The 16,186-nt window shown below is 43.3% G+C and overlaps 1 protein-coding gene across 6 annotated transcripts in view; it reads left to right on the top strand.

Moving 5' to 3' along the window:
- The first annotated feature begins 3,402 nt into the window (after positions 1-3,402).
- USP4 (ubiquitin specific peptidase 4) overlaps positions 3,403-16,186 on the top strand; it is a 124,074-nt gene continuing 111,290 nt past the window's right edge. The window contains exons 1-3 of one of the 6 annotated variants that reach the window (XM_030571282.1): positions 3,403-3,580; positions 6,883-7,010; positions 11,461-11,591. In XM_030571282.1, the coding sequence (XP_030427142.1) occupies positions 3,435-3,580; positions 6,883-7,010; positions 11,461-11,591 (405 nt within the window). In that variant the 5' untranslated portion in view covers positions 3,403-3,434. The remainder of the gene's footprint in view (positions 3,581-6,882; positions 7,011-11,460; positions 11,592-16,186) is intronic. The other 5 variants (XM_030571283.1, XM_030571281.1, XM_030571278.1 and 2 more) reach the window with 5 other exon arrangements.

Below are 16,186 nucleotides of genomic sequence, written 5' to 3'. Positions count from 1 at the left end.
AATGGCGTGGACTGCACCCTCAGCAAGTTTGCACATGACACTAAACTGGGAGGAGTGGTAGATACGCTGGAGGGCAGGGATAAGATACAGAGGGACCTAGACAAAAGAAATCTGATGAGATTCAACAAGGACAAGTGCAGAGTCCTGCACTTAGGATGGAAGAATCCCACGCACGGCTACAGACTAGGGACCAAGTGGCTAGGCAGCAGTTCTGCAGAAAAGGACCTCGGGGTTACAGTGAACGAGAAGCTGGATATGAGTCAACAGTGTGCCCTTGTTGCCAAGCAGACTAACAGCATTTTGGGCTGTATAAGTAGAAGCATTGCCGGCAGATTGAGGGACGTGATCATTCCCCTGTATTCAGCATTGACGAGGCCTCATCTGGAGTACTGTGTCTAGTTTTGGGCCCCACGCTACAAGAAGGATGTAGAAAAAATGGAAAGAGTCCAGCGGAGGGCAACAAAAATGATTAGGGGGCTGGAGCACATGATTTATGAGGAGAGGCTGAGGGAACTGGGATTATTTAGTCGGCAGAAGAGAAGAATGAGGGGGGATTTGATAGCTGCTTTCAACTACCTGAAAGGGCATTCCAAAGAGGATGGATCTGGACTGTTCTCAGTGGTACCAAATGACAGAACAAGGAGTCTCAAGTTGCAGTGGGGAGGTTTAGGTTGGATATTATTAGGAAAAACTTTTTCACTAGGAGAGTGGTGAAGCACTGGAATGGGTTACCTAGGGAGGTGGTGGAATCTCCTTCCTTAGAGGTTTTTAAGGTCAGGCTGGACAAAGTCCTGGCTGTGATGATTTAGTTGGGGGAGTTGAGCAGGGGGTTGGACTAGATGACCTCCTGAGGTCCCTTTCAAACCTGATATTCTATGATTGCATGATATATAGATAGTTTTTTGCCGGTGTGTGTAAAATGTTTAACTTTACCAGTTCCATACATCACACCAGCTAGGGTAGAGCTGCCTTGTGTAGGCACTGGGATGCACAAACCCCAGTCCTGGGACGTGGATGCTGAGCCGGACAGCCCTATGACAGGGGTTATAACCTGCCTATTTTTGCAAACGCTGCATGTAGCTCACTGCCCTTGGGGACACTGTTACTCCCTCTGCCCCTCCCTGTGTGGGGTTTCCCCTCTGCCCCCCTCAGGTAGTGCCTCAAACCTGGCACCTACACCCCCTCCCCGATTTTACCCCTCAGTCCCTCTCCTGCCCATTCCTACTGCTTTCTGTTCCCCCCCGACACAGACTGTGCCCATCTCCCCTGCTTGCCCCTGGCCCCAGAAGGAGCCTATTGTGGAGGAACAGTTCAACAACGCCTGTGACTCAAGATAGTGTGATACCTTCACGAGCAGGCCAGTGTGCCATCCGTATTGTACGCCACTGTTAGATCAATGAAACCAGCGCCTGTTTTCAAGTTTATCTGGAAGCCATTTTCAACAAATGCGGTCAGCAAGAGTACTTGGTCACATGTGCTATAGCCTTGGTGAAAGCTGGCTTGTTTGGGGCTCAAAATTCTCTCCACATAGGGTAATATGCGCTGTAGGACCAAGCGCTTCAGTGCCTTGAAGCACACCGACAATAATGATATGGGACGATAGCTTGAGGCTTGACTTGGGTCCTTTCCAGGCTTTAAGAGAACAATGATTTTTGCAGTGCACCATATCTTCGATAGCCTACCTTCACTGATGATCCTGGTGAAGAATTTCAGAAGCAAAAGACAAGCATGGGGGCCAAGATTTTTCAGAAATTCTGGAGATATGTTGTCATAGTCTGCAGTTGTTCCACACTTGATGCTACTCTGCTGCAGTGAATGGTTCTGGGCAGGTTCTGTTCTGGTGTAGACATTTAAAAATATGCCATTTGTTCCTCATTTGTCTTTGCACGTGTTACTTCATAGGTGCTCTGGCCACTTTAAGTAGGTGTCCGGCTACCTGGTTGGGTATCACTGAGGGTTGGCAGAGTGCAGGTGGCTGCTGCGCTGTTCTAAGGCATCAGAGCAGACTCCCACACTTGCGGCTGGGGCAGGTAAAGCTCATCTTCTCGGTTGTCTCCTCTCATCCATATGATGGAGAAGATAGAGCAATGGGTTATCCCAGGGCTATTTGCTTTCTCCAGCTCTCTTCAACCTTTACATCAGTGACCTGCCAACAACAGAGTCACGCAAGTTCATTTATGCAGACAACATCTGTTGCAGTACCCAGGCCTGGATGTTTCACAAACTTGATGCCACCTTAAACCTGGACATGATAAAGTTAGCTGACTACTATAAGACTTGGAGCCTCCAGCGAAGTATCATAAAAACAGTCTCCAGTTTGTTCCATCTTCATCACGCCTATGGAACCTGAGACCTGAATATTTATCTAAATGGTCAGAAGGAGAAGCATGAAGTAGAACTGGTCTCTCTAGGTGTGACCTTAGACTGCACACTGAGTTATCATGCCCACCTGAAGAAGACAGCAGCTAAAGTTAAGATGTGCAACAATCTTAGCAAACTGGCAGGTTCATCATGGAGTGCTCGTGCTCCAACTTTGCAGATGTCAGCTCTTGCCACCTCATATTCAGTGGCAGAGTACTGTGCACCAGTTTGGAGTAGATTATCACGCACTAAAATGGTGAATATGCAGTTACATGCTGCCATGCGTATCACCTCTGGCACCCTGCATCCGACTCCAGTCCAATGGCTTCCAGTTCTGAGCAATATTGCTCCTCCACATATCAGACGAGAGTTTGTCACTGGCAAGTTACTGGAGAAAGTATGCGCCAACTCAAGCTCGCTGCTGCACAATGACCTTTTTAAACCACCAGCTGCACGTTTGCCATCACGTTGCCTGTCATGGTCTCATCCGCTATGCCAGGATGTTAGGGCAGAAACAGTCTGGCAAGAGGAATGGATATCTGTTATAATCCCCAACCAGTGCCTCGTCGCTGACCCCACAATCTGCCCACCTGGTTTTGACCTGCCCTGTCGCCAATGGTTCCTGTTGAACAGGTTCCCGACGAACCAAGGTCTCTGTGCAGGAAACCAGTATCCCTGGGGCCTTCGTGACAGCTCTTTGTGCAGCTGCACACAACACAGACAATGATGCATTTCGTCCAGGAATGCCTGCTGACTAGGTTCAGCGGTGCCTGGAAGAATGCATCATTCCCCTGAAGATGCCATCGCTTGGCTAGGCGACTGTGCACACCCCACATAAATACCACAGGGAGCGGATTTAATGCCCATTGAGGGCAGCGGTCTCAGTGGACGTTACTGCGCATGCTTAGTGTCAGCCACGCCGCACATTCTGTCAAGCAGCCAGTCCCCCGGGTTTCCGCGCGCGGGGCCCGCCTCCCGCAGGGGAGCTGTGCTGCCAGGGGCGCCTGGAGGCCGGGCGGCTAACGGCGGGAGGGAGGAAGGCAGTGCGCCTGCGCACGTTGACCGGTGCGGCCATGCCGGATATCCGCTGCAGGGCGGGGGGCATCGGGTGTACGGACATGGCGGCGGAGCTAGACTGTGGCCCGAGGCCGGATGTCGGGGCCCAGCGGGCAGAGCTGGGGCCGCTGCTAGGGATAGCTCTGAGGCCGGGCGAGTCCTGGTGAGAGCAGTGACACGCCGTGCCGGGCGGAGGGGAGCGAGTGGGGCCGGGGAACGGAGCTGGCGGGGGAGGGAACGAGGTGTGCGTGTGAGGGGGGAGCGGAGCGGAGCCGGGGCGGGACGCGACGCGACGCGGGGGGGCAGGGAGCGGAGCTTGACCGAGAGGGCCAGGCTGAGTGGGGAATGGCGGTGCTTTCAAGCCTCATGGCCTGGTGTGTGGGTCTCTGTGCCTGCCTGTAACAGTGGAGCTGGTGGCTCAATAAGGCGAGTCTCGGCTCTTGGGAGGCATCACGTGCATGTGGGCCTTTGCTCTGCCTGCTGAAGTGGCTGAGTCACCAGTGGTGGAGCCACAGGAACATGCGTCTTAGTGCAGGTTTCTAATGTGGGTCCCCTCGTTAAATGTGTAATACTTAAACCTGCTCATTCAGCTTTTCAGGACTTGTAATGCTCAGGGTTTGCCTACCTTTAAAACGCTACTGCTGCCGGGCTTTAGTGTAGATGCTACCTTTGCTTTTGGGTGGGATTCTTTGTGCAGAGGCAGCAAAGAATCCTGTGGCACCTTATAGACTAACAGACGTTTTGGAGCATGAGCATTTTCATCTGCAAATTTGACACCATCAGCTCAGGATTGAACAAAGACTGAATGGCTTGCCAATTACAGAACCAGTTTCTCCTCTCTTGGTTTTCACACCTCAACTGCTAGAACAGGGCCTCATCCTCCCTGATTGAACTGACCTCATTATCTCTAGCTTGCTTGCTAGCACAGATATATATACCTGCCCCTGGATATTTCCATTACATGCATCTGAGGAAGTGGGTATTCACCCACGAAAGCTCATGCTCCAAAACGTCTGTTAGTCTATAAGGTGCCACAGGATTCTTTGCTGCTTTTACAGATCCAGACTAACACGGCTACCCTCTGATACTTTGTGCAGAGGGCCATTGTTCACTACTTGCTCTAGCTGTGATTCTGTGGTTCTGTCAGCCCAGTTCTTAGTGGTGTAACTGGAAGTCTCTGCTGCTGCCTCTTTTGTACTGTCTTTTAATGGCAATATTATCTCCACACCAGTCTAAGACTAGCTTCCCTTAGATCAACATATCAGTGATTTCAGCTCTATTAATTACAGACAGAAACAAGGACTCTAAACTGAGTCTGATCAGCTCTGTCTTTAAACACTGGAGGGGAGGGTCAAATGTTAAATGCCTTGTTAAACAGAGTCCATGTCACCAAGTAGGAACAGCAGAGTCCTGTGGCACCTTCACTCACTCTGCCTTTTTACTTAGGTGTGGAATCATTATCCCGTGCTTAGCAAGTGGACTTGATTTTGGGATGACCCCCTGAATTAGGGCATGCTATGTATAGCTATGCTACCCTTTGCTCATACAATAATATTTCATTACTCCTGCATTTAATAGTAAAGTGAATCTTAACCCAAAACAGAAATGCCAAAGGGACCAAAGCAGGTCTGTCTGCAGGTTACCTAAGCAGAGTAGGTGTGTTTGTGCAAATATGGTCTGCTCCTTAAATCTTCTCCTCCCCCCCTCCCCCCCCCAGTTCACCACTAGATTTCAGGGATGAATTCAGACCCTGCTTACGGATAATTGCTCCAATGTGGGGAGTGATGTCATTGGTAGGTTAAGCAAAAACACAAAACAAAAAAAATTAAAATTAAATCCCCCCCATTAGAAAAACTTGAAATATAAACCTGGTATGTAAATTGTTGTGGAAACTTTGTTCTACTGAACGAGGGAAAAAGAGGAAAAATGAAATAAACTCATAGGAGATACAGTGTGCAAATGCCAATTATTTCCCTTCCAAAAGGGAATATGTAGTCTAAATGAGAAATTTCTGTTGCTATCCTTCCATATGGGATGTTCAAATATGTCTTTAATATTTTGTGTATTTGTTTTTATCTCTTTGCCAGTTTTTACAACTTCATTTAAAAAAAAAGAATTTATCTACTTTGTTTCCATAGCAATACATTTTCATCTTATTTATTTACTGTATATAGCACTGAAAGCATGGGAAGCACTTTTCGGACAAATAGTATATTTGATCTGAAAAGCTTGTCCTATGCCCCTTGCTTTTACATTTGAGGCCCATTGTTGATTTCAGTGGGAGTTTGGAGTGATCTAGAGCACTGAAGATGAAACCACAATTGCTTGCTAAGCTTGTACTACTCAAAGCCTGTGGTGGTGTCCAACAACAAAAATCAGTAGTTCCTCATTAATCTACCTTGTCCAGTTTATGTCAAGATTATACAGACATTAATGAAGAGAAGGGGGAACCGTAACTAACACTACATGAATTAAAGATGATCTATTTACAAGTTACTATATGAAATAGCACTTTTTATCAGTGATTCTCAAAGTGATTATAATGGAAGGGAGGTATTACTATCAAAGTTTTACGAACAGAGAAAATGATGCAAAAAGAGGTTGAGAGCTGAATATTCAAAAGTATCTACTTATCATGAGTGCCTTGGTTTTTGGGTGGACTCCTTACTGGGGCTGGGCATCAGAAACTCCCACTGAAGTCAGTTGGAGTTATGAGTCTTTAGCACTTCCAAAAACCTGGCAGTAGCTGACCCAAGATGACCAACAAAAAACTGAGGCCCTCCCAGGTTATTGGACATTTTGGACATATTTGCCTAAATGATTTTCCCAAGATTGCACAGTGAGTCAAGGCTGGGAACAGGGCTCTGTCGACCCAACTACTTAGCTAGTCGTCTAGTTCAGTCACTAGGTCATACTGCTGTTCATTTGTTAAAATACTCAAGTGTGTGTATTCATTTTTGTTTTTACTATGCTAGCCTCCCCTTAGCTCTCCTCTCCCAGTGCTCCTGTCTCCCAACCCGTCCTTTTCTTTCCCTGTTGGCAAGCCCTGTTGGTGGTGCATCTCTTGTGTCCTGTATCTAACCAGTCCCTGTCACTGAGAGGGCTCTGAGACAAGCTTCTCCTGCGGTTTCAGCAGCCAGTGAGAGATAAGGGTTGGGTACCAAGCAGAGTTGGACCTGGCCAGCATGCAGCACTACACAGACAGGACAAGAGGCCTGGCCAGCACTGGGTTCTGTTCTGTGTTGTTGACAGGCCTCCCATCCATGAACATGATCTGCTGCCCTACACAGCTAGGTTGCCTTAGCCTAGAGTGGCCTCTGCTCCCAGGATGTTCTTAGCTGCAAGGGTTCCTGTGCATCTGCACCAGCTATTCCTCCTCCAGCGAGAACGATGTTGTAGTATGTGCTCTGGCTGGTACAAGCTGAAAGCTGCTCCTGACATCTTGCTATTCAAACTGTGTTCCAGGTATTTGATTGACAGTCGGTGGTTCAAACAGTGGAAGAAGTATGTGGGTTTTGACAGCTGGGACATGTACAACGTGGGTGAGCCTAACCTGTTTCCTGGACCTATTGATAACTCTGGACTCTTTGCAGGTAAAACGCATGCAGTTTTTCATAGATTCATAGATTGTAGGGCTGGAAAGGACCTTGAGAGGTCATCAAGTCCAGTCCCCTTCCCTCATGGCACGACCAAATACTGTCTAGATCATCCTTGATAGCCATTTATCTAACCTACTCTTAAATATCTCTAGAGATGGAGATTCCGCAACCTCCCTAGACAGTTTATTCCAGTGTTTAACCACCCTGACAGGAACTTTTTCCTAATGTCCAACCTAAACCTCCCTTGCTGCAGTTTAAGCCCATTGTTTCTTGTTCTATCCTTAGAGGCTTAGATGAACAAGTTTTCTCCCTCCTCCTTATGACGCTCTTTTAGATACCTGAAACCTGCTATTATATCCCCTCTCAGTCTTCTCTTTTCCAAACTAAACAAACCCAATTCTTTCAGTCTTCCTTCATAGGTCATGTTCTCTAGACCTTTAATCATTCTTGTTGCTCTTCTCTGGACCCTCTCCAATTTCTCCATAGTTAAGGTGCACTTGGCAGCTATTTGTGTCTGGCAGAGAAGGAGAATCTAGGAGCTCTTAACAGTTTTTGAAAGTGTCCTTTAGCTCTGACACCAGCTGACTGAAAAAATCTGCAGATTAGCTTCTCTTTTCATTCCCTGCCCTCACAAAAACAAAACCCACTAACCTTTCTGAGGGGCACAGCGTATATTCCAGAGGGAGCATGAAATAATGGAATATCAATAATGGGTTTGACCAGACTAGGCTCTTATCATGATGTGCCGGAACAGGATTTCAGGTTGAGCACAGATGAGTGAAGTTAAGGATGAATAAATTCTGTTTTCTGAGAAGGCTGGAAACATTATAATCTTCTACCATTTCTCCACACCCTCGCCTGAAGTTACTTCCTTCCCTCCCACACACTGACATGAAATTCTGTAAATGTCTGGAGACAGTCAACTTTACTGTAAATAGAAACTGAAATACAAAACTTTCAAAAGTTGCACCTGGAAGCAAAAATGTATGTCCACTTTGAATTTTGATAGTTGGATCAGTTGAATGAACTTCTAGCCTGATACAAAATTCTAATAACTCTAGGAAACCTTCTTTTTAGACTTAATGTTTTGAAAAATGAACAAAATATGCTATAAAGTTCTCTTTGTGTTCCCTAGACCAGATCTAAGCTAGTGTGTCTGGTGTAGGGGATAAGGAGTTTTTGAATTCTTGCTGATCTTCTGTAAGGGGATACAATGCACTCTTTATGCTCTAGCTCCTGTGATGCTACTTTAAGTGCCTGACATCATAGCATGTAACATAGAATGTGCAATCTACTTTGGAGCCACTGTTAGTGCTGCTTTGTCAATTGTCTGGCATGGAGATTGTTGTGGCAGGCACCCTGTCAGGTTATTAGCAAGATATATCTGGACTCCACTGGCCCTAGGAAAGAGACTCTTGGTGTTCATCAGACCTTTATGGAACAGCAGCAGTGAGGCTGTTTTTACACTGAGGGATTGCAAGTTTGGAATTCTCTCCACTGGTGGATCCTTCTGGGTGAAGCTCAATTCTAAATTTTTATAAGAGTTAGTTTGTGATAGTTTTAAGTGCTGAGTTTGATCTGACTCACAAACCAGTTCTCCTGGATTTGTGTTTGGGACTTAATTAACTTCTTGCAGTGCCTTGGTAAGTGTTTGGGGAAATGAACATACTAAAAGTTAATTAGAAAATACAGTCAGTGGCTGAGTGGAAACCAGTGATAACACTGCTTCTGTTCTGCAATACCTGCTTCGTTGTCCATAGATTCAGCTGATGATTGTCTGTAGATATAGTGTGTAAATTTTCTGCCCTAGTGTTACATAAACTTTTTTGTCATAAAACTTGGTTAATATTTCTGCAGCACACAGATCCTGCCTTCTCTTTTCAAAACATGGAACCTCAAAATGCAAAACCTAAGTATTAGAAGGGAGGCAAAGAATGAGGAAATGCTCAGTTTAGGTCTCCCTGCAGTTTAGTGTTCCTTTGTAACATCATAGTAGTTTATTACCCTTTCCTCAGTCTTCTAGCGCAGTGTGATCTCATCCAAACCACAACAAGTATTTGACAAATCAGTGGTGCTGTACAGAGCCTGTTAAAAGTTTGTTGGAGCATGTGAATAGGAATCCTGAATTGGAGGTCTCCCCAAAAAAATAGTTCTTGTTAATGCTGGGAAAGGTACTGTAATGTTCCCAGTTCCCCTTGGTATCCCTGCAGGGAAAGATCTGATTGTGCATATGGTTTTAGAGCATGTTGAAAATTCAGCTTTAAATTCAGCAACCTTAATTATGGTCCGACTAGCAGCTACTCCATAATAAATCTGCAAATAACCATTTTCCAACTCCTCAGCTTGTCTACTTACCAGTTTCTTGGAATCATAGAAATATAGGGCTGTAAGGGACTTTCACAGGTCAGGATCCTGTCCTGAGGTATGCCCAAGAAAACCTAGACCATCCCTGTTAGCTGTTTGTCCAACCTGTGCTTAAAAGCCGCCAATGATGGGGATCCCACAAACTTCCTTGGACATCTATTTCAGAACTTATCTAGCATTAGTTAAAGTTTTTCATAATATCTAACCTAAATCTCACTTGCTATAGATTCAGCCCATTACTTCGCCTTACCTTCAGTGGACATGGAGAACAATTGGTCACCATCCTCTTTATAACAGCTCTTCACATATTTGAAGACTATCGGGTCCCTACTCTTCCCCCCACCCTGAGTAAACATGCCCCTCCCTTTTTTTTTGGTCATAGGTCAGGTTTTCTTTTGTCATTTTTGTTGCTCTCCTCTGGTCTCTCTCTAATTTAAGCTCATCTATCTTAAAGTGTGTGCTCAGAATTGGACACAGTATTCTAGCTGAGGCTCACTAGTGCCAGGTAGAGTAGGACAATTGCATCCTGTGTCTTACATATGACTCTCCTGTTAATACACCTCAGAATATTAGCCTTTTTCACAACTGAAACACATTGTTGGCTCATATTCAGTTCATGATCCGCTACTTCACCCAGTTCTTTTCAGCCACTACCTAGCCAGTTATGGCTCATTTTTTAATTGTGCATTTCATTTTTCCTTTCACAGTGCAGTACTTCACACTTTATAGAATGTCATCTTGTTGATTTCAGACCAGTTACTTAATTTGTCAAGGTTGTTTTGAATTCTAATTCTGGCCTCCAAAGTGCTTCCAACCCCTCCCAGGTTGGTGGTATCCACAAATTTTATGAGCACAATCTCCGCTCCATTATTCATGTCACTAATGAAAACGTTGAATAGTACCAGATGCAGGACTGATCGCTGCAGGACTCCACTAGATACACCCTCCTAGTCTGACAGCAAACCATTGATAAACTACTCTTTTTTTGAGTATGGTCTTTCATCCCATTATGAATCCACTTTATGGTAATTTCATCTAGACTACATTTCCCTAGTTTGCTTATGATATTGTCATGTGGGACTGTTTCAGAAGTGTTACTAAAACCAAGATATATCATGTCCTGTGCTGTAAGAGGACTTACACCTGTGTGTCTTGAGAGTCTCATAGCATGGAAAGAGGGTTGCTTTGTGGAGCTCCCAAGAATCTTATGTCCCATCCTAAATTCTTCCAAGATAGTGCTTCAGCCTTTCTTATTGTTTGGTTTTCTTGGCTTCTACTTTCTCAGCTGGCTGTACAATGCAAAGGTTCCCATCCTGTCATGGCTATTAAGCTTCACAAGAGAACTATCCTCTATTATAGCACAAATGAATAATATAGGCTAGTTCTGTGTTCAGTCTGCATTGCATTTTTTGAATTATTTTAATAACAATGAAAGTTAACTATGTCTCTTGTGGGCGATAATGCCATAGAAATATCATTTTCTTCAGAATGTGGTGCAGCACTGTCACAGACTGGCAGGGGGAGATTGTTCATCATTTAGCTCTCATGTGGCACTTAAGGCCTCTGAGGTGGCAGTTGTGGCAATTAAGATTTTCTGGGATTCTGTTGCCTCTGTTTTTGTAATGACATTTCCCAGGGCTTGCATAACTTATTTTCTTCCTTTTAATTGACACCCAAATCCTAAGAGACAGTGCCAAGCTGGGACAGTTTGATTTAATCAGAGCAATTTAATTCAGTGATTTAATCAGTGGAAAGCCTCCATTTAAATAATGGATTTTAATTAACTTTTCCATTTATACTTCAGTTATTTTCTGAGACTGTCAGAGTAAGGAGGACTCTTGGGAGAGGACCATGTCTTGTTCAACTGTAAACAGAATTTTTCCTGAGTTTCTACCTTTTATAGCTCCCAGTATGAAACTTCACAATCTTAGCCAACATCCAAAGGGCTAAGAAAATTTTGATTTGCATGTCTCAGAGATCTTACATTTTATAGAATATGTGGAACGCCATTAAAACATGAAAAACTTCTAGTTTATCCCACTTCTCAAATCTCACTTTTTTTCCCTCTCTTCCTTTTTAGATCCAGAAATACAGACGTTAAAAGAACATCTCATTGATGAGCTGGATTATGTGTTGGTTCCCACTGAAGCCTGGAATAAGCTAGTGAACTGGTATGGCTGTATAGAGGGGCAGCAACCTATTGTAAGAAAAGTAAGTGTGCATGAACCTGAGACTCTTGATTTATAATCTGCCAAACAGTTTAGCCACCTTTAAACACCCCCACAAATCTTCATTATCTGAAACACCATCTAAGTTTATCAGCTTTGTGGTGCTAGTGTGAGTTAAATCAGGCATATGAAGTTACTCTCCAGTAGTAGCTGGTTTAAAGGTCACCCAAAATATGGACTTGTGGGCTGCTCACTGGTTTGGCAGGCGATGATCTCACTATCACAGGTGGAATGATTAGTTGGAATGATGAGTATTGCAAGTTCCTCAACTAATTGCTTCTGTTAGGGGGAGTGAAGAGGTTCATCCCGGATAACATTTTTTACCTTAGTGATTGGTAGGAGAATAGCATATTTGGCTCCACCTGCGGATGAATGCATTGTTTGCCCATGTGTACAGAGCTAAAATGGGGGTTGGAAGTAGTGATGATAGTAAATTTCCTTCATAACAGAAGAGTGTGAACATTTTATTTGGGTTACCCTAAATCCCAGCCTGTTGCCTCTGAGTTGAGGATCTTCTTGGGCAGAGGGAGATATCAGACAAAGATGCTTTGCCATTAAAATAGGAGATTCAGGGACTCGTCACAAGGTTTGCTGACCCCCTATATTATTCTGTTTTTATTTAAACATGGGGAAGGGCATGGATTCCATACAGGCTTGTTTGCTGCTTTAGTAAAAGTTCTAAAAGATTGTCAACTTTTGAACCTTCCTGAATGAACATTGGACACAAGTAACTAGTACAAGAAAACATTTCAGAGCACAGTGCCTTGTGAAGCAAATAGCTCTGCTGAGCTTCACTGAAAGAAAGAAGGAAAAAGTAAAATCAACGACTCCCATAACTCAAAGCTTTTTCTAAGCAGCACTGATGTTTAAAAAAACAAAAAGAACCAACCTCCAGTACCTAAAACCTAGAGGCTACAACAAAGGCTGCACTGAAAACAAAGATTGATTTTAGAGTTAACACTGTAAACTGGAGTAATAGTAGTAGGATGAAATTTAATAGTGAAAAGTGCAAGGTCATGCATTTAGGGATTAATAACAAGAATTTTGGTTATAAATTGGGGATACATCAGTTGGAAGTAACAGAGGAGGAGAAGGACCTCGGAGATCACAGGATGACTATGAGCTGCCAATGTGATATGGCCGTTAAAAAAGCTATTGTGGTTTTAGGATGCCTCAGGCGAGGTATTTCCAGCAAAGATAAGGAGGTGTTAGTACCGTTATACAAGGCACTGGTGAGACCTCATGTGGAATACTGTGTGCAGTTCTGGTGTCCCATGTTTAAGAAGGATGAATTCAAACTGGAACAGGTACAAAGAAGGGTTACTAGGATCTGAGGAATGGAAAACCTATCTTATGAAAGGAGACTCAGAGCTTGGCTTGTTTAGCCTAACCAAAAGAAGGTTGAGGGGGGTTTTGATTGCTCTTTATAAATATATCAGAGGGATTAATATGAAGGAGGGAGAGGAATTATTTAAGCTTAGTACCAATGTGGACACAAGAACAAATGGATCTAAACTGAACACTAGGAAGTTTAGACTTGAAATTAGACAAAGGTTTCTAACCATTAGAGGAGTGAAGTTCTGGAACAGCCTTCCAAGGGGAGTAATGGGGGCAAAAGACATAACTGGCTTTAAGACGAAGCTTGGTAAGTTTTGGAGGGGATGGTATGATGGGATAACCTAATTTTGGCAATTCATTTGGCAATTGATATTTGATTATCAGCAGGTAAGTATGCCCAGTGGTCTGTGATGGGATGTTAAATGGAGTGGGATCTGAGTTACTACAGAGAATTCTTTCCTGGGTGCTGGCTGGTGAGTCTTGCCCACATGATCAGGGTTTAATTGATTGCCATATTTGGGGTCGAGGAGGAGTTTTCCTCCAGGGCAGATTTGCAGAGGCCCTGGAGGTTTTTCGCCTTCCTCTGCAGCATGGGGCATGGGTCACTTGCTGGAGGATTCTCTGCAGCTTGAGGTCTGCAAACTACAATTTGAGGACTTCAATAACTCAGACATAGGCTAAGGGTTTGCTACAGGAGTGGATGTGTGAGATTGTGTGGCCTGCGTTGTGGGTTATACTACAAGCCTCCAGATCAGGGAAGGGTTATTGGGGCACAGTTATGAAGAGCTCAGAGACAAATAAGTAAGTTGTATAATAAGATTTCAGGAACATCACTCTGTGTCATTCTGAATCCTAAATGTCAGCATGAGGTGATGGGAGTGGCTTCAGGCATCGTTGAGAGCTCTTTTTGTTCAGAATATCACTGGGTTGAATAATTTCTGGGATTAATTTCTCAGCCATTTTGGCTTTATAAATTACATCTGTGCACACCAAGGCTTGTATCTATGCCATGCCAATTGTCCTAGATTTTTGTGATTTCAGAGGTAACATAATCAGTTTCCACCCTTACTGTACAGTTGATTTGTATACAACTGTTTCATTAGTTATATGAAAGTAGACTGCACAGGTGGTGGATCACTGGGCCTAAATGCCCACCTATGCATTTGCACAGATCAACAAAGATCTCTCAGCATGCATTCTGCCCCCTCCACTTTCCGCCTGGATCAACACAACCAGCTTGCACAATCCCAAACATTGCTCTGAAGTGTAGCATATCTGAGTCAGAGTGAAGTGATGGAAAGAGCTACTACACATGTGTTTGAGAGCTCTTTTAGTTTAGAATGTCACTGGGTTCAGTTTTCACTCAGATTCATGATCAGTTATTGTCCATTTTTTAAGTTCTCATTTATTTTTGGCTCTTTCACACATGTGACTTTATGAATTACATGTGTGTGACAGCATGGGCTTTCAGCTACCAGTAAAACTAAATATCTGGCTTCAACTGTTTGCATATAAACTGGTCAGATGTCATCTGGAACTCATTTCCACAAGATACCATTGAGATTTATGAGCTTATTTGGACTCAAGGATTAGACATTTGTGGATAATACAGGATAGCATAAACTAGCCTATAAATCATGCTTCAAGGTATATATCTAGCTGATTAGCTGTTACAAAGAAATCTTCCCTTCATGCAGCTTATTCCAGAATAAGTTTTCTTGCTTTGAGGGATCCAGTATTTGCTGTGGTCATAGACGGGCATAGTGACTAGATGAACTATTGATCTGATCTGGGCATAGTGGACTAGATGATGGTATGCTCATTCTTATGATATTTGAATTCAGACTTTGGGGTTTCCTGTTAAAAGTTGAAGTGTTAGACTAGTGAAGAGGTTTTATACTTCAACATCCTCCCGTTGAATTTCACACTTAAACTGTGCTGATGTGCATATTTTCTAAGGCTGCACTTTATTCTCAGTAAAGTGATATATATTGTCTTTAGGTTCCTACCCAACAGCACAAGCGAAGTTTCCGTCTGCCAAAATCTTTACTAGAAATGAGTTTGCAGTTTACTACAAAACTGCTTCTATCTGTCTGGCATCTTTAAACTATTACATTAGAGACTAGCTTTATTTGGTGTCTGCTGTAATAAGAATCCTTGACTTGAACTAAATTTTTTTTAAAAGTTCCATCTCTGTACACGACCTCTTTTTCCTTCTGCTTAATTAAAAACATCAGAACTATAGAAGTCAGAGACTAGATCAGTAAATAGGAAAGATCTATTTCCCATACAATCGAAAGAGCAACTGAACACTTGTTGCAAGTGCCTTTTTATTCTTAAGAAAACAAAGCAAAAAGTCAAAAAAGTTTGGCCGGTTCATTATTCTCATAAGGATTTTTAATTTCTGTTCTTGCTTTATCAAGAAAATATTACAGAAAAGTCTTTTCAGGTGTCTTCACTTTTTTTTTTCCTCTTTAAAGCAAGTAACTTATGGATTTAATATCACATTTCTTGACTTCCAAGATCACTTAAAGTTTGTTAGTACTAGCCCTTTTTCTTAAATTAGAAGAAGTTCAGTTAGTTTAATGCCACACAGGCTTTTTAATCTTAGCATGTAGCAATTACAGTGTTGTGCCCTAAGCAGACAAGCTGTACCATTTTGCACTGCTATGTATAGTTATATATTAAAAAACAAAAACCCTACATATCCACTATAAAGTATCAATAAATGCCAGCGTTAATGTTGCTCATGCAGCCGTGTATGTGCACCCTACTTCCTTCAGTGCAAAATTGTTGAAAAGTAGAATTCTTCTCTGGGTACTTACCTGTTCCCAACATCAATAAGCTGAGCGACTTTTCTTCTACCGGTCAGCTCAGCATCCAGTTTTGGCTTTCTCTGCTAACCAAACCAAGATCTGTTAGCCACAGCATTTTTACTGTCCTCCCCCAGTGATCCCAGCTGCACTCAAATGCATGACACGGTTCTTCTCTACCATCTTTCAAAGGATTGCACTCTGCCTGTGGCAGAAAAATTGCTCTTGCTGCTACATAAACAATCTCTTTAAAACTTGATGGAACTTTCCAGAATCTTTCAGTATCCCCATCCCTATTGTACTGTGGTGATGCCCCTCTCACTCTGTAGCAAGAGAGGCAGTTAGCATTTAGACACCTTAACAAATTTACAGAAATCAGGATCCTAGGATAGACATCATAATATTGCTTCATATCTATTAGCTCTTT

The sequence above is a fragment of the Gopherus evgoodei genome, chromosome 7 (genome assembly GCF_007399415.2).
Source record: "Gopherus evgoodei ecotype Sinaloan lineage chromosome 7, rGopEvg1_v1.p, whole genome shotgun sequence".
Classification (NCBI taxonomy): Eukaryota; Metazoa; Chordata; order Testudines; family Testudinidae; genus Gopherus; species Gopherus evgoodei.
This window is presented reverse-complemented; position numbering and strand designations above follow the sequence as displayed.